The sequence below is a fragment of the Trichomycterus rosablanca genome, chromosome 1 (genome assembly GCF_030014385.1).
Source record: "Trichomycterus rosablanca isolate fTriRos1 chromosome 1, fTriRos1.hap1, whole genome shotgun sequence".
NCBI lineage: Eukaryota > Metazoa > Chordata > Actinopteri > Siluriformes > Trichomycteridae > Trichomycterus > Trichomycterus rosablanca.
The window spans coordinates 79,147,627-79,166,398 of record NC_085988.1 but is presented as its reverse complement, the minus strand read 5'-3'; the positions used below and the strand labels follow the sequence as shown (position 1 = coordinate 79,166,398).

At 40.0% G+C, this 18,772-nt stretch overlaps 1 protein-coding gene across 1 annotated transcript in view; it reads left to right on the top strand.

Annotated features, from left to right (window-relative positions):
• celsr1a (cadherin EGF LAG seven-pass G-type receptor 1a) overlaps nt 1-18,772 on the top strand; it is a 144,797-nt gene that overhangs the window by 78,552 nt on the left and 47,473 nt on the right. Inside the window, exons 7-9 of the mRNA XM_062996463.1 lie at nt 8,011-8,168; nt 14,431-14,594; nt 14,728-14,853. Coding sequence (XP_062852533.1) covers nt 8,011-8,168; nt 14,431-14,594; nt 14,728-14,853 — 448 coding nt within the window. The remainder of the gene's footprint in view (nt 1-8,010; nt 8,169-14,430; nt 14,595-14,727; nt 14,854-18,772) is intronic.

Here is an 18,772-nt window from a genome sequence, read left to right as displayed (position 1 = left end):
ACAAATAGTCCCATTGATCTCAAATCTGTGGGACCCTCATTCTCCACATCCGTTGGTGCGGCACTTTTCACAGGACCCGAGTGAAACCTGATCTGACTTCTGCGTTTCCCTCCCTCACTTAAGTGGTAAAATACCACCATCACTGGGCCACAGAGAAAAAAAACCCCTGTGTAAACCATACTAATGAAATAAGGTGAGCGGGGACACTTCACTTTTTTACTTTCTCTCACTTTTCTTGCCTTACTTCAATTACTCAATCCTTTTTGATACTTCTCACCTTCAATATTCGTATCTTTTTTTACCCTTTACTGTTTTTTCCCTCCTTTTTTGAACATTGAGGACAAAAGATGCCTGTTCACCCTACATGAAACTAAGTTAAAGTTATAGGTTGAGCTTAATTGTTTTCATGTTAGTTCTGGAGATGTAAATGATTTTATGTGACTACAAACGGTTCATATATGAACAATTTTTAAAGAAAGATCAGGCTTTGGAGTCTTGGGGCGGTAGCCTCACACATGCTAGCACCTGTTAGTTTCGGAGGCCGGAGGGCATGTGGCTTAATGCCACAGACAGATTTGTGTGTGTGCATGTGCATTTGTGTGTGTGTGTTTTGTAGGGCTGTTCCTATATTATCTTCTAATACGTTACCTAGAAAACCTGTCTGATTACCACCTGTCCTGGACACAGTTTGACAGAACGGTTAACGAGCAAAAACCAGCATCACAAAGCTTTAAATCATCAAATCACAAAAAATTGTAACACAGTGAACATGGCAGTGATGTGGAACAGTCAGATAAACATGAACACAGTGAGCACAACCAGTTCAGCCTCAGAATGTACACGTAGTGTACAGTACATTACAAGTGCAGAGTTTGTGTGGAGTTTGCATGTTTGCATGTTCTCCCCGTGTCCGTGCGAGTTTCCTCGGGGTGCTCCGGTTTCCTCCCACAGTCCAAAGACGTGCAAGTCAGGTGTATTGGAGACACTAAATTGTCCATGACTCTGTTCGATATAACCTTGTGCACTGATGAACCTTGTGTAATGAGTAACTACCGTCCCTGTCATGAATGTAACCAAAGTGTAAAACATGACGTTAAAATCCTAATAAACAAACAAACATTACATGTGCTAATCAAACATTCTAATCAGAATGATACAGGTGTAGTTGCTTTAAAAGCTTTAACTGAAAACATTTATGTTGTTATTATAGGGTAATAAGCAAAGTTTTAGCTTCATACTGGAGAATGATGTCAAATATCCACATCATTTTTTAAAAACAAATGCAGTTTAACATGGTGAGATTCCATACTAATGCTTAACAAGTCTCCAGTTTGTTATTCCCAGTTTGTATTTTTAGTTTCGGATGCTTTCTTTCTACCAGCTCTGACCAGGTCCCCACAGCTTTAGGGTCCTGGGAACATGGTTTAATCCTCACGTCTGATTACAGTCTGTGTGGAGTCTGGCTTAATGTCCATGTGTCTCATGAGTTTCCTTTCAGGTGCTCTGAAAGTTGTGTTATTGCTTCTGCCAGACAGCAAAGGTAGCAATTGCTCAGTGGCCATAAGACCAATTTAGTCTCCCTCCATTGGCACGGCCAACTGCAGTTTGGCCGCTCGACAAGGCTGATAGCTCCTCTCGTAATTCGAATTTAGAGCTTGTGCGGCTGGTGTATTACACTAATAATAATACTCCGTATCAATACGTAACAAAGTGAGAAGCGACAGCAGCTGAGCTGGTGTGTCACATCCTGTGATCCCTGTAGTTTTCTTACGTACTTCCTAGTCCTGATTTAGCAGCCAGACAGATGGTAGAAACACCCACAGTTATTCTCTGTGTTAATGTCCTGTAAAAAAAAAAAGAGAAAAAGAAAGACTTATTTCAGCTTCACCTTTCAACAAGTTGTTTCAGTCTTGTCAGAGTTCTGTCAGGGCGTCGCACTGCTACTTTATTTGTTTGTTTAATTCTTTGCATAGACACAATATCATGTTTCATTTTAATTATGTAAATGGCCCCTCTGGCTCAGGTTAGCCCTTTTTTCCAGGTAAACACAGAAGCACTGCATGCCCTGACAGCTCTTCTCTCTGCTTGTGGTGCATGTTTGGCATCTCACATGTATGTAAGCTGCCAGTTTCGGGTGCCACCAAAACCAGCTGAGAAGAGTCTGGCATTTCTGAAAGGGGCAGAGATGATACTCTGGATGTCATCACTATGATGACCGGTCAGCTCAACACCAGAATGGAAGAACCCCCACCTGCTCAGAGCATGTGGTCTGAAGGAAAAGCTTCAGTTTGGGATTAGTAGAATGAAGTGATGAATGTGTTTATTTTAAACAACAGCTGACAGATTTGACTTTTGTGATTTTTGTGGTCAGTTGTTTATTAAGGGGTCAAACCTTGCTCTATAAAACATTGCTCTATATATATATTTTTTTGCTTTGACTGTGTGTATGCGGCTGGCTGGATGACTTATTTCTCTCTGATCTGCTGTCTTATGGTGTTCCATGAGCATGGATTAGTTCTTTCTTGTATGTGTCTCTTATTTGGTTAGTTTGAACCAATGGATGGAAAATGGCAAGAGACTGCCAGGCTCCAGAATGGCCAATTTAACATTTACCTTATCGTCAAGAGATCAATTATCCCAATGATTCCCAAACCATCGTTGTTCAAAAGCATAATTGGACCTGCTTCCCAGGTGGAAAGCATGGCATTTTTGGCTTCTGTGTTAATCTGAACAACATCGATTACTGGTTTCAGAGCTGGCACCGACTGGCCACTGGCAGTTGGAAAAAACACACCTGTTGCGTCATTGGTCACGACGGGGGTGGTACAAGAGGAGCTGCAGTCGGGAATAGGAATACATTATTGGAGAAAAATGCAGAAAAAGGCATTTATAAGGATTAACTTTATGAACATGAATGTTATTTACATTCCCAAAAAGCCAGAACCATCATTGAGTGTAGACGGTGTAATTTCTACCCCGTCTTTATTGGCACTATCATGGGTGGCGGTAAGCTCATGTAGTAGGAATAGGGTTGTTAAAAGTTTTATTATATATGGTTTTGATGTTCGACATAAAAATGATTGATTTACACAAAACAGTTCTCAATAAAACCATTAAAACTGGAGCTTTGGTTTCCTCCCCCAGTCCAAAGACGTGCAAGTGAGGTGAATTGGAGATACAAAATTGTTCATGACTGTGTTTGACATAAACCTTGTGAACTGATGAATCTTGCATAACGAGTAACGACTTGTTCCATCATGATTGTAACCAAAGTGTGTAAAACATGACGTTAAAATCCTAATAATAAAAAAATAAAATAAAGATTACATACTATATAGATATATCTATTTATTTATACATATATATATATATATATATATATATATATATATATATATATATATATATATATATATATATACAGTGTATCACAAAAGTGAGTACACCCCTCACATTTCTGCAAATATTTTATTATATCTTTTCATGGGACAACACTATAGAAATAAAACTTGGATATAACTTAGAGTAGTCAGTGTACAACTTGTATAGCAGTGTAGATTTACTGTCTTCTGAAAATAACTCAACACACAGCCATTAATGTCTAAATGGCTGGCAACATAAGTGAGTACACCCCACAGTGAACATGTCCAAATTGTGCCCAAAGTGTCAATATTTTGTGTGACCACCATTATTATCCAGCACTGCCTTAACCCTCCTGGGCATGGAATTCACCAGAGCTGCACAGGTTGCTACTGGAATCCTCTTCCACTCCTCCATGATGACATCACGGAGCTGGTGGATGTTAGACACCTTGAACTCCTCCACCTTCCACTTGAGGATGCGCCACAGGTGCTCAATTGGGTTTAGTCCATCACCTTTACCTTCAGCTTCCTCAGCAAGGCAGTTGTCATCTTGGAGGTTGTGTTTGGGGTCGTTATCCTGTTGGAAAAGTGCCATGAGGCCCAGTTTTCGAAGGGAGGGGATCATGCTCTGTTTCAGAATGTCACAGTACATGTTGGAATTCATGTTTCCCTCAATGAACTGCAGCTCCCCAGTGCCAGCAACACTCATGCAGCCCAAGACCATGATGCTACCACCACCATGCTTGACTGTAGGCAAGATACAGTTGTCTTGGTACTTCTCACCAGGGCGCCGCCACACATGCTGGACACCATCTGAGCCAAACAAGTTTATCTTGGTCTCGTCAGACCACAGGGCATTCCAGTAATCCATGTTCTTGGACTGCTTGGCTTCAGCAAACTGTTTGCGGGCTTTCTTGTGCGTCAGCTTCCTTCTGGGATGACGACCATGCAGACCGAGTTGATGCAGTGTGCGGCATATGGTCTGAGCACTGACAGGCTGACCTCCCACGTCTTCAACCTCTGCAGCAATGCTGGCAGCACTCATGTGTCTATTTTTTAAAGCCAACCTCTGGATATGACGCCGAACACGTGGACTCAACTTCTTTGGTCGACCCTGGCGAAGCCTGTTCCGAGTGGAACCTGTCCTGGAAAACCGCTGTATGACCTTGGCCACCATGCTGTAGCTCAGTTTCAGGGTGTTAGCAATCTTCTTATAGCCCAGGCCATCTTTGTGGAGAGCAACAATTCTATTTCTCACATCCTCAGAGAGTTCTTTGCCATGAGGTGCCATGTTGAATATCCAGTGGCCAGTATGAGAGAATTGTACCCAAAACACCAAATTTAACAGCCCTGCTCCCCATTTACACCTGGGACCTTGACACATGACACCAGGGAGGGACAACGACACATTTGGGCACATTAATGGCTGTGTGTTGAGTTATTTTCAGAAGACAGTAAATCTACACTGCTATACAAGCTGTACACTGACTACTCTAAGTTATATCCAAGTTTCATGTCTATAGTGTTGTCCCATGAAAAGATTTAATGAAATATTTGCAGAAATGTGAGGGGTGTACTCACTTTTGTGATACACTGTATATACTGTATATATATACAGTATATATTTATATTTATATAAAAATTATAATTACTGTTGATTTGAGTTTACCCATCACACTAAGTCATCCATGATTATGTGACATTTGCTTCACCCCAGCAATATAGCGAGATTTTTGTCTGGTCATGTTTTACCCTTCCAGATCAGGGACAAGTCATGTAACTAGAACTGAACTACAACTGAAACAGCAGGAACATGTGGTACCAGTTAAAAGTACTCAGTAGTATACTTTCTTCAGTAGTGGTCCTCGTTATTATTGTTATTATTTCATTCTTCCTTGATTTTTACAGTGGCTTCCTACACCACAGCCGCCGGTAGCCAGCGTGTCGTCATCCTGCTCCCCTGAGAGTTTGATTAAGAGGTTAGATAAATGACTCGGTGAAATCAAGCGCCATGGAGCTTAACTCCTAAATCAAAGCTTACAGCATGCCGACGAGGCTTACTCGCTTGACCCCGCGCGTTAACCGTGTTGTACTGTACAGTACATGGTACATGCTTAGGATCGAGCTGGCACACAATCAGAAGAGTCTCAGCTTTCCAAAGCTGTAAGAACAAGTTCAGGATTTCAGGTTTCTGCTGTGGGTTTGTGAAAACATGACGACTGTGTGCTACAGTTTACCTGCAGAAGATCATGTGGTTTGTTAATCACAGCTAAGTTTATGTGTCAGCAGAGCATCTCCACTGGGATGGGTGTCAATATCCCACTGTCTGTTAGAAGAAGCAAACTGGGACTTGGAGAAGTGAAAGGTAGAACCTTAAAATCAGTGCCCAGCCTTGGGCTGTTTCTCAGGTTGGGCTGTGTGCCAGTCGACCTAGGCTGCTGGGAGATTTTTGACTTTCATTTTTTTTAACCTGGCACAAATCCAGTTGCCCTTATGAACCTTCACTATTAGTCCAGTTTCCTTACTGATCTTCATGTTATTCTGGTACTGATGGTGGATCAGTTCTCTGTCTGACATTTGGTGCTACTGCATGTTTCCTAGAAGTGTCCAAGAAGTGTTTGAGTAACACCCAGAAATACATTTTTGTTGACTTATTTATATTTAAGGTACATATTAACCCAAAAAAGAGGTAGAAACATTTTAGTTCCTGCTCCAGTGTAATAATAATAACAATAATCATAATAATAAAATGTTAATAATAATAATAGTAATAATAATAAAACAGCATAAAATAATAGTACAATAATAATAAAAATAATAATAATTAAACAGCATATAAATAATAATATAATAATAATATTCATAATAATCATCATAATAAAATGTTAATAATAAAAAAATAAAAATAAAAATAAAAAACATAATAATAATATAAAAAATAATAACAATAAAAAACATATAATAATAATAATAAGAATGAAATTTGCATAAAAAAATATGTATGTATGTATGTATGTATATATATATATATATATATATATATATATATATATTTATTTATTTATTTATTTTATTTTTTTATATATATATTATTATATATTATAATAATAATAATGATAATAATGTAGGGCCTCTATTTGTCATTAAAACAAATGCAGGTACAGTACAATTAAATTATTTTCTGTGTATCCCAGGTTTTCTGGAAGCTGGGTTTAGAGCACAGGGGCAGCTATTGTATGGCACCCCTGGAGCCGAGAGGGTTAAGGGCCTTGCTTAAGGTCTCTGTTCCTGTGTGTACATTTCTGCAAAGCAGGAACTGTTAGGGTGATGTCCACACTGCTGGCTGTTCATTTTACTACATTTTACACATAGAGGTAGTAATAGGTTGTGCATAGAGGTAGTAATAGAGGATCCGGAAGTAGAGACTCTGGGTTCCATGTAAGATGTCCCATGCAAAGTACAAGTACCAAGTCAATATGGCAATGGCATTTGCAATGTCGTTTAACCATTAGCAGCTCTGAATATTTAAAAGTGAGCATGTGCAATAGCGAGAATAATATTAACTATTTATTACACTGTATTAAGTTGTGATTTCAGGGATTTTCGGGTTTTTACTCCTCACATGTTGTTTTTTACTAGAATCTTCATTGCATTGCACGATCATGTTTAGCAATGCCCATCAGTGGAACAGTGAAACGTCGTCCGTTTTGTTTTGTCCGGTCCCCTGCACGAATAACAGCGTGTCTGGATAATACCTCACGCCCTTATATCCTGCTGCCAGCGCTCTGAAACAATGCACCACAGTACAAACGTGCTGCTTTTATCCCCGGAGTCGTTAATCTACTATTTTAAGTAGTTTGGGCACACTGTGACCCACTCAGCTCTTCAAAGGCTTCGTTTGCTTCAGTTCTCTGATGGGATTTCCTCTGCTGCCTGCACCTCCATCATTTCAGCCGCCACATTCTAGCTGCTCCTGCACTTCCTTAGGAAAGAGATCAAACGTTCTCAGTTACACACAGACCAGGGGGTGTGTTTCTGTATCTGTGACAAAGCAAAACAAGCTGCAGTGCTGATGCTGGCCCAGCGTCACATTAACGTCACACGTTAATGTTGGTCACTTGGATGGAAAAAGACTGTTTTAGTGGTGGAAAAAGGGACAGAAGTGAAGGTGGGGCAGAGATGCAGCTGATAACAGCTGTTGTGGCATGGAACCAGCTTGTACATTCTTTACTTCATCTAACCCGCCCTCATCCAGGTGCTTCAAGCTATCAGTGAAGATCTCACTTTCTTAAAAATCTAGGTTTATTAATAGTCTTCATTATGTTTTTTTTTCCAAATTTTCCATATCCATTTACCTAATTTGTATTTCTGTCTTCACTTCTGCAGACCTCCACTCCTGAGGTTTTGCAGTAATTAGATCTATAAGTCTAATTTAATCAGCCAGTCTGTACCTGATTTCAGATACAAACTCTTACTAGTATTGTTGTTCTAAGAGCTTCTTAATATCATTCATATAGCACATAATATCATGTAATGTGAGATTGTAGTTCTTCTAAGTATGTTTGTGTTTGTCTTGTTATTTCGACATCACACCTGTTGTTAGTGTTGTGAAATAAACCTGATCATGTGACTCTGTGTTTTTTTGCAGCCCTACATCGGGCGTCTGGGGGTCCCGAACGGTCCTTCGGGGGAGAAGGTAGCCGTGGTTGCAGTGGACGATTGTGATATTGCCATGGCGGTGCGCTTCGGGACTCAGATTGGAAACTACTCATGCGCTGCACAGGGTACACAGAGCGGCCAGAAGAAGTGAGTCTTTCAGTATCAGTCTGTTCTTCTGCATTTCTTCTCCTTTTCAGCAGCTTGAAAAGCTTGTATGTAGTGCAAGAGTTCACCTGCATGTCAGTAGTCATTAGGGATTACCACATCTTTCATTAGTTCCACTGCATTAGACCGGCTTTTATTTACCTGCTTTCTGATGTCAGAGGTGTCTCTCGTTTTCTCACACATGCCAGCTTAGTACTCGCTGTCCAATCTCACCTCACAAGGCATTGCTAATTGTTTTACTATCTGGTTGAGCAGCTTTACACCGAGAGATTAGAATACAGGGTGTGGCTCAGGGTTTAAAACACCTCAAACAAATGCAAATCAAATAAGTGTTTTCAGTCTAATGAGCAGCAACATGCTCCATGTCATACAGTCACATTCCACTCTTTAATTTGTGTCTAATCCTTCAGATTTGGCTTTGTACGTAGTTAGACATGCATGGCATAACCAAACAGTTCTATACTTTACTGTACGCACACAGATGTCAAACATCTAGATGCAAATTTTCGAACACTTGACAGCTTTGTAAACTATGTTTTGCTGTTCGTGTCTCAAAATGTATTGTAACATCTACAATATTATCAAATGATTATCATTATTGTGTAGGACATTTTGTAGAGAAGTAGGGAGCAAGTCATAGCCTAGTGGTTAGGGTACTGGACAGAAGGTCACCATTGCCAGGTTGCTGCTGTTGGGCCCTTGAGCAAGGCCCTTAACCCTCAATTGCTCAGACTGTATACTGTAACTGTACTGTAAGTCGCTTTGGATAAAGGCGTCTGCTAAATGCTGAAAATGTAAATGTAAAGTGGGAGCTCAGTGGTAAAGGTACTGGACTAATAATCAGAGGGCTGGTTCAACTTACACTGCTGCCAATTTGCCACTGTTGGGCCCTTAACACATAATTGCTTGAATTGTATTCAGTAATTACTGTAAGTCGCTTTGGATAAAAGCATCTGCTAAATGCCTCAAACATAAATGTCTCCTTTTGTTTGCATGTATCCTAGAAAAGCTTGTTTTATTTCCCCATGCAAACATCCCTGCAGTTATTCTAATTATTCTATGCCAGAAATCATTCACAGCTACAGTAACAGCCCGTTTCAAACAGAATGGATAATCGTGCTAGTCTGACACATAGGTGCAGCAGATTTACTGGGTGCCCCACAGCACCTTAAGTCCTGAGAACCTGGAGTTGATTGTCACCAGTCACTGTCAGTTAGAAGTTTTGCATGCCCTGCTCATGTCTGCTTAGGTTTTTCTCTGAATACTCTGACTTCCAGCTCTTAAACTCATGCAAAAGGTGGACTGGTTGCTTTAAATGACCCCTGTGTAAATGAGTGATTAAGTCGGTCAGCGTGTAACTGTGAGTGTCTGTGTTTGTCTCTGTGGTGAATAGAAGCCCCATCCATTGTGTAGAGTCCCACCAAACAGGCTTGCAAACATCTCTAAACCTTTGTAGTACCAGAATATGAGAATATGATCTATATGAATCTCATTCGGATATACAGTGCCTTGCAAAAGTATTCAGCCCCCTTGAACTTTTCAACCTTTTGCCACATTTCAGGCTTTAAACATAAAGATATGAAATTGTAATTTTTTGTGAAGAATCAATAACAAGTGCGACACAATTGTGAAGTGGAACGAAATTTATTGGATATTTTAAACTTTTTTTAGAAATAAAAACCTGAAAAGTGGGGCGTGCAATATTATTCAGCCCCTTTACTTTCAGTGCAGCAAACTCACTCCAGAAGTTCAGTGAGGATCTCTGAATGATCCAATGTTGACCTAAATGACTGATGGTGATAAATAGAATCCACCTGTGTGTAATCAAGTCTCCGTATAAATGCACCTGCTCTGTGATAGTCTCAGAGTTCTGTTTAAAGCGCAGAGAGCATCATGAAGACCAAGGAACACACCAGGCAGGTCCGAGATACTGTTGTGGAGAAGTTTAAAGCCGGATTTGGATACAAAAAGATTTCCCAAGCTTTAAACATCTCAAGGAGCACTGTGCAAGCGATCATATTGAAATGAAGGGAGTATCAGACCACTGCAAATCTACCAAGACCCGGCCGTCCCTCTAAACTTTCAGCTCAAACAAGGAGAAGACTGATCAGAGATGCAGCCAAGAGGCCCATGATCACTCTGAATGAACTGCAGAGATCTACAGCTGAGGTGGGAGAATCTGTCCATAGGACACAATCAGTCGTACACTGCACAAATCTGGCCTTTATGGAAGAGTGGCAAGAAGAAAGCCATTTCTCAAAGATATCTATAAAAAGTCACCTGGGAGACACACCAAGCATGTGGAAGAAGGTGCTCTGGTCAGATGAAACCAAAATCGAACTTTTTGGCCACAACGCAAAACGTTATGTTTGGCATAAAAGCAACACAGCTCATCACCCTGAACACACCATCCCCACTGTCAAACATGGTGGTGGCAGCATCGTGGTTTGGGCCTGCTTTTCTTCAGCAGGGACAGGAAGATGGTTAAAATTGATGGGAAGATGGATGGAGCCAAATACAGGACCATTCTGGAAGAAAACCTGTTGCAGTCTGCAAAAGACCTGAGACTGGGACGGTGATTTATCTTCCAACAAGACAATGATCCAAAACATAAAGCAAAATCTACAATGGAATGGTTCACAAATAAACTTATCCAGGTGTTAAAATGGCCAAGTCAAAGTCCAGACCTGAATCCCATCAAGAATCTGTGGAAAGAGCTGAAAACTGCTGTTCACAAACGCTCTCCATCCAACCTCACTGAGCTCGAACTGTTTTGCAAGGAAGAATGGGCAAAAATTTCAGTATCTCGATGTGCAAAACTAATAGAGACATACCCCAAGCGACTTGCAGCTGTAATCGCAGCAAAAGGTGGCGCTACAAAGTATTAACGCAAGGGGGCTGAATAATATTGCACGCCCCACTTTTCAGTTTTTTATTTCTAAAAAAAGTTTTAAATATCCAATAAATTTCGTTCCACTTCACGATTGTGTCCTGCTTGTTGTTGATTCTTTACAAAAAATTACAATTTCATATCTTTATGTTTAAAGCCTGAAATGTGGCAAAAGGTTGAAAAGTTCAAGGGGGCTGAATACTTTTGCAAGGCACTGTACCTTTATGTCCGTCCATTATGAAGAAGATCTTGGGTTTGATACCCAGGTGGAGCGATCTGGGTCCTTTCTATGAGGAGTTTGCATGTTCTCCCCATGTCTGTGTGGGTTTCCTCTGGGCACTCTGGTTTGTGCATGATTTATTAATGATGTAGCTAGTTTAATTACCATGTTATCCTGTAATAATATTTTATAGTCGATTAGGACAGGTTCAGAACTGTCAAGAACTGCCAGAACTGTGGTTACAGTACTGGACTATTTAACATAATGTAAAGATTTTAAGCATTGCTGCTTCCAAACAGCCACCGTAGGGCCCTTGACCAAGGCCCTTAATCGTCTCTTTATTGGAATGTGCCCTGTCTCAATTGCAAGTTGCTTTAAATAAAAAAAAAATCAACTACATTTGATAATAGAACTCTGAAGTCATGTTTTCTTAGAGGTACAGTTTATTATAAACTACTAGTTAAAGCATCATGTCAGTATTGCAGTGGTAGAGCATGCTGATGAGGGTTACTCCGGACATATCAACAATACAGGGCACTTTGGTGGCGCAATGGTAAAATTACTCTAGCCCATTACTGCTGGGATCTAGGGTATGAATCCCTAGTGGTGCTATTGATTTCATTGGCTGTGTCTGGAGGGAAGTTTGGTTGATTAAGGCCCCACAATGGATTAGTGTCCTCACTTGTAATCTCATGGTTGGACTACTGCAACTACCTCCTGGCAGGTGCTCCTATGTCCACTATTAAACCCTTGCAGCTCATTCAAAATGCAGATGCCCATCTGGTTTTTAACCTAAACACTGCCACATCACCCCACTGCTGCGTTCTGTTCACTGGCTTCCTGTAGCTGCACACATTCAGTTTAAAACACTGATGCTCGCCTACAAAGCCAAAAATGGACCAGCTCCAAGTTACCTTCAAGGTCTAATCAAACCCCGCTCTGTACCACGCAACCTCCGAGCCACTAGTCTCACTCAACTTGATCCTCCACCCAGAACTCAAGGACGACAAACATCAAGGCTCTTCTCTGTACTTGCACCTTAGTGGTGGAACGAACTTCCTCTTTCTGTCCGAACACAACTGAGTCTCTTGCTGACTTTAAAAAACGATTAAAAACCTTCATCATCTCTTTACTAAGTACTTGAGCTGACATGTACTTACTTACTAACACTCTTATTCATTTCTTGAAGGAAAGAAAGGAAAAAACACTAACTTTGGTTCTAACAGGGTTCCAGCAGATTTGTGTTCTTGAGCGGTTGTTTACTTAACTAGAGTAAGGTAATGTTTACTATGGAAGCACTTCTGTAAGTTGCTCTGGATAAGAGCGTCTGCTAAATGCCGAAAATGTGAATGTAAATGTGTCCTGTCCGGGGTCAGTTACCGCATTGCTTCCAGTGATTCCAGGAAACCAGAAACGTTGTGACCCTGACCAGGATAAAGTGGTCCTAAAACATGAAATGAGATTGTTAGTAATATGATTAGAATTAGTTTGCTGTTGCATGTGTAACAACAAAGAGTTTTGACTCTTTTGATAGCTGTGCACCAAATCTGTATATTCAAATAAGAATTAAAGAGAACTCAACCTGTATGTTTTTTTAAATATATTTTTTATATAATTTTTTTACCCCTTTTTCTCCCCTTTTAGCGCATCCAATTGTTCAATTAGCATCGTGCTTCCTCTCTGTCTATGCCGAACCCTGCCCTGACGGAGGTGATTGAAGCTAACCCGTATCCCCTCCGAAACACGAGCAGCAGCCAGATGCATCTTTGCCACCCACACATTGACGAGTTTGGCGCCACCTAGCGTTGCATGCGGAGAGACACACCCTAAGGGCACCCTCTCCCATCTCTGTGTAAGCGCCTCCAATCAGCCGGCAGAGAACGCAATCGCATTCTGACAGAGAGAGACCCACATCCGGTTCTTTGTCCCACCCCCCACATGAGCAACCGGCCAATCGTTGCTCATATAGCCACTCAGCTTCGAACCGGTAAAGCAAGGCTGGATTCGATACCACGCTTCTCAGAATCCAGCCCTGGTTGCAGCGCGTTTCTTTTTACCGCTGCGCCACCTGAGCGGCTTATAATTTTAGCAATTACAAATCTTCCTTGTGTGTTTGCACCATACTGCACTGAGACATAAATCAGTAGTCGTTTTGCCGCGGGCCACTACACAGAAACCCAATATGGCCCTTATTTCCTGCAAGCACATTGTTTCCCACAACACCCTCAGTTCTGGACAAGGTCACAGTTAGTCCGCTTAACTATCAGCCTTGTTTGATGTGAAGCCTAGGCAGATTTGGTTATAAGAGGCTTGAAGTGGCTCCATTTTTACCATTCAAACATAGTGATTAAATAAAACAAGGCCGATATACAAGACGATGTTTCCCCGAGTCTCCGTGACGGGTCTCTGATCTGCTTAAATACGTAAAGGCATGTGATCAATCACCTTTATACACAATAACCTGCTTTACAGAGTCAAGTATGACTGTCAAAATCGGTTATTTGAAGAGGATCATACATGTTAACTGTAGTAGTGATGCTTCAGGTGCTTTGCTTTTGTTCTTATAGAGTATATGGACAAAAGTATTGGGACACTCCTTGTAATTTTTGAATTTATGTGTTTTAGCCACAGCAGTTGCTGAGAGGTGTAATAAATCAATTATATGCTTCTAAGATTGCAGCAACAGTTTAGGGAATGTCCTTTCCTGTTTTAGAATGACTGTGCTGCTGTGCACAAAGCAATATCTATAAAGATATTTACATTTGTGGCATTTAGCAGACACTTTATCTAAAGTGACCTGCAATTATGACTGAATACAGTTTGAGCAATTGAGGATTAAGCCTCTTGCTCAGGGGCTCAACAGTGGCAATTTGGCAGTGGTCGGGCTTGAACCAGCAACCTTCTGATTACATGTCTAGTAACCTAACCACTGAGTTAACACTGCCATCAAAGTGCACATGAAGGTCACTCTTTAGTACAGTTTGTTTTTGGAATGGGACGTCCAACAAGTTTGTGGTCAAGTGTCTGAATATTTTGCATAGGAGTGATAATGTAAGTTGCTACCTGATCATTTAGGCTGTAATTCTGGACTTTTTTATTTACTATAATAATTTCCTGCTGTATTTTCTTTTCAGGTCTTTGGATCTGACAGGGCCTCTGCTACTGGGTGGTGTGCCAAACCTACCGGAAGATTTTCCTATTAGAAACCGTGACTTTGTTGGCTGCATAAGGAACCTGACCATAGACAGCAAACCAGTAGACATGGCCAGCTTTATCGCCAACAACGGCACCACACCAGGTCAGACTCTAAAAGCATCAGGCTTTAGTAACACACTTAACAGTTTACTCACAAAAACCCTTGTGCACATCCAGCATTATGTCAATATGTATTGTTTTAAAACAAGTTTTATTGATTTGTCTCTGACTTTTAGGCTGTCCCGCAAAGAGGAACTTCTGTAAAGACAATGTGTGTCAGCATGGAGGTCACTGTGAGAACAAGTGGAACACCTACTCCTGCGACTGTCCCAATGGTCGCGGAGGAAAAAGCTGTGAACAAGGTGAGTGAGTGTGCATGGCAGATTAATATAAGGGCACAGAGGTAAATTAAACTAGCCTCCTACTGCTGGGATCCTGGATTCAAATCCCAAGCGGTGCTATCACCCGACTGTGTGTCAGTGTACAAACACGATCAGCTATATAATAAGTAAAGATGGCCGAAACCCACAATGAATTAGTATTCAAGTATGTTAATGCACTGAGCTCAGTGGTTTTAAGGTATTTATAGATGTGTGTATTTGTAAACTGTGTGTGTGTGACTAAAATAAGAACTCTTTCTCTTTTAATGACACTAATAGATTTCCTGTTGCTCTTTTGTGTTAACTCCAGGTCATTCCTTTCACTAGTCATGACTCAGTTTTTATTTGTTATGCACACAATAATATAGGTAATTTACTATAGTGGCCTGTTTATAATAAGTTGTGATTGCATATAGTCAGCTCACATCCAGTGTTTTGTTTTGTTTATTTAGTGAAAATGAGCTACAGGGAACAAACTTACAAGTGAACCAGATGGTTTTCTTTACATTTTAATGCACAATATCTATTTACATTTAATTTTATTAAAATATAATATAATTTTAAATATAATATATACTGTATATTTAAGTTTAAACTAAATATATTTTAATTTGAAGTAAATATATTTATTTTGATATTTTATATATTTTAAATGTATATTAAACATACACTAATCAGCCATAACATTAAAACCACCTCCTTGTTTCTACACTCACTGTCCATTTTATCAGCTCCACTTACCATATAGAAGCACTTTGTAGTTCTACAATTACTGACTGTAGTCCATCTGTTTCTCTGCATGAGTTAGGACCACCACAGAGCAGGTATTATTTGGTTGTTGGTTCATTCTCAGCACTGCAGTGACACTGCAGTCCAACATCATTAATCTGATGAATCACTGTTTTTAGTAGAAGTGATATTTCTACATAGCAAAAAAAATACTTGAAAGTGTAGTAGAGTAATGAAAACAAAACAAACCCAACAATTAGGACATGCATGCCGCTCATTCTGAGTAATCGAAGCATGCCAGCCCAATCCCCTGACCTCAATCCCATAGAGAACTTGTGTTCTGACATCTGAAGCGCGTTTTTTTTTAGGCAAAACCCAAAAATGCAGAAGAACTGTGGAATGTAGTCTGATCATCCTGGACTGGAATACCTGTTCAGAGGTGCCAGAAGTTGGTCGACTCCATGCAACACAGATCTCGGAAAACAATTGTTATGCCACTAAATATTAGTTCAGTAATTTAAAGTAAAGTGAAACCTCAAACATTTTTTCAGTTTATAGATACATTTTTTGAGTTTTTAAAGAAAAATGCTGGCACTGCTATTTTTTTGAACAGCTTAATATTCATTTTTCTTAACTTTCTGTAAAGGATTAACACAAACTGGCTAAATTTTGTTAATGTTTTGAATTAGAATTGAAAGTGTAGTATTTTCAGTGCATTTGCACTTATGGAAATAAAAGTTATTATAATGATTTTGTGCTTTATTCACTTTTTTTAAATCACTGCTAATTTTTTGAACACCACTGTATGTATATATCAGTGGCGATTTCTGTAAGACTGCAAGGGAAGCTCAGCTTCCCCTAAAATGTCAAAAATTAAATGGTCAAATATGTACAGTTGTGTTAACATTTCATTGACTACAAATGTGTTAGAACACGTTCATCTTGAAGACGAGTTCGTTCAGAATCAGCTACTTATCACAAATCGACTCGATTTTGTTAACTTAACTCATACGTTCCCGGAGCGTCAATGCATTTACCCGCAGATGCTGAGCGTCTCTTTGCTTCTATGGGGCTGCATGGGCGGGACTTCGAAACTCGCCGGTCATTGGATAAATGCCACGATTTTGTCCCGCCCCCGGACGCTGAGCGACTCTGGGGGTGAATGGAGCTGTGGGCGGGTCTGGACGCTGAGCTTCTGCAAGATGATTGGAGGATCAGTCGAAAGGCTGAATCCCGTTTTGATTGACAGCTGTCGCTGGGAGCTTCGGTACCATCGCGGATTTTGCGAGTGAAGTCGGAAGACAAACTGCAACCCATTTCAGGCCATTTTCTTGAAAACTAACAAAGGGGAGAATTTATACATTTATATATAAATAAATTGACAAATTTTATGATGTAAGCCGACAATGAGCTTCCCCTCTTTGAAAGACCAGCAGCCGCCACTGGTATATATATATATATATATATATATATATTAGATAGATAGATAGATAGATAGATAGATAGATAGATAGATAGATAGATAGATAGATAGATAGATAGATAGATAGATAGATAGATAGATAGATAGATAGATAGATAGATAGATAGATAGATAGATAGATAGATAGATAGATATGTAATTATTTTTTAAATATGTAGCATTTACACATACAACACTGTATACTTTATTTTGCTCCCTAATTGAGCATTTAAATGTACGAAAGTTTGTCCTCTGCAGAACTAATGTTTTGTTTTATTTACAAGGAATGTAACCAGGAGTATCCACACATTTGCATTAAACTGTAAACAGTGCATACACACACGGGTTCTAAATAATAACTAGACAGTACTCGGATGGATTTGTTAGACAGGAAAACAATTTTGTGCTTCTTTACGAGTAAATGACAGTGGCAGTAACTTTACGATTCTATCCATTATTATTTTCTGCATCCCTGAACTCATGCGCCTGTGTGTAGGCCTGTTTCTTGCCTTGTTTTGATTCGCTCGGTGATTTACAGTGGAAGCACAGGATGCAGGCCGAGGCGTTCATCCACATGCATTTCCTGCTATGTACAAACGTCTTGGAGATAGCAATCAAACAGGATCTGCTCTCACTTCCAACTTCACATTCATGTCACTGACCCTCAAGTACCAACAAATAAAGCCCTCGGGCAGCCATGTTGTTGCCAGAGCTTTAAAGTTACACCTTATTCTTCTGTACCTAATAAAAGGGTTTGGTTTCGCCCTTCAGGAGGAGCATGAGTCACCCTCACATGCACCGTGTTGAACATCGGTGACAAAGCGGGAACTCAGGTTCAGGTTCAGTAGTTCAGCCAGAAGAAAAATGGACCATGAACTCTGAATTTGGTTTTTGTCACAGTAGGAATGTGAAACGGCTTTAGAATCTGAAGCTGTGAAACAGGATGAGCTCGTGGATCATTTTTGTGGACTTTTCGTGGATTTGTGTTGTTGTATTTATCTGGCAGATATTGTCTGTTTAAACTGAATTGACTAAAGATCACATTTACTGAAATATTGCAACATCACAAACCCTTTTGAGGCAAAATAGTCTTGATAGTCTTGCAAGGCAAGATACGAGAGGCTTTAGCACCTGTGTTACTGTTAGTGGGGCAGGACGTGTTATTTAACACTTCTGATGTACTTTTAGATAAAAAAGTAGGTAATACACAAGGCTCGGCACGGTGGCTCAGTGGGTAGCACTGTTGCCTCACAGCAAGAAGGTCCTGGGTTCGATCCCCAGGTGGGGCGGTCCGGGTCCTTTCTGTGTGGAGTTTGCATGTTCTCCCCGTGTCTGTGCGGGTTTGCTCCGGTTTCCTCCCACAATCCAAAGACGTGCAAATGAGGTGAATTGGAGATACTAAATTGTCCATGAGTGTGTTTGATATTAACCTTGTGAACTGATGAATCTTGTGTAATGAGTAACTACTGTTTCTGTCATGAATGTAACCAAAGTGTAAAACATGACGTTAAAATCCTAATAAACAAACAGATTATACATAAGATAATGATTTTATTATACTGCATTATAATGCAACAAGTGTTTTAAACTTGTAATTAGTTTAAGCTAAATCAATGAATGTTGACTGTCTCATACTTTGTTGAAAATATAAACTATAGTTGGTTTATATATAAATGTTCCTATTTTTTTTGTTTAAACTTTAAATGTTTT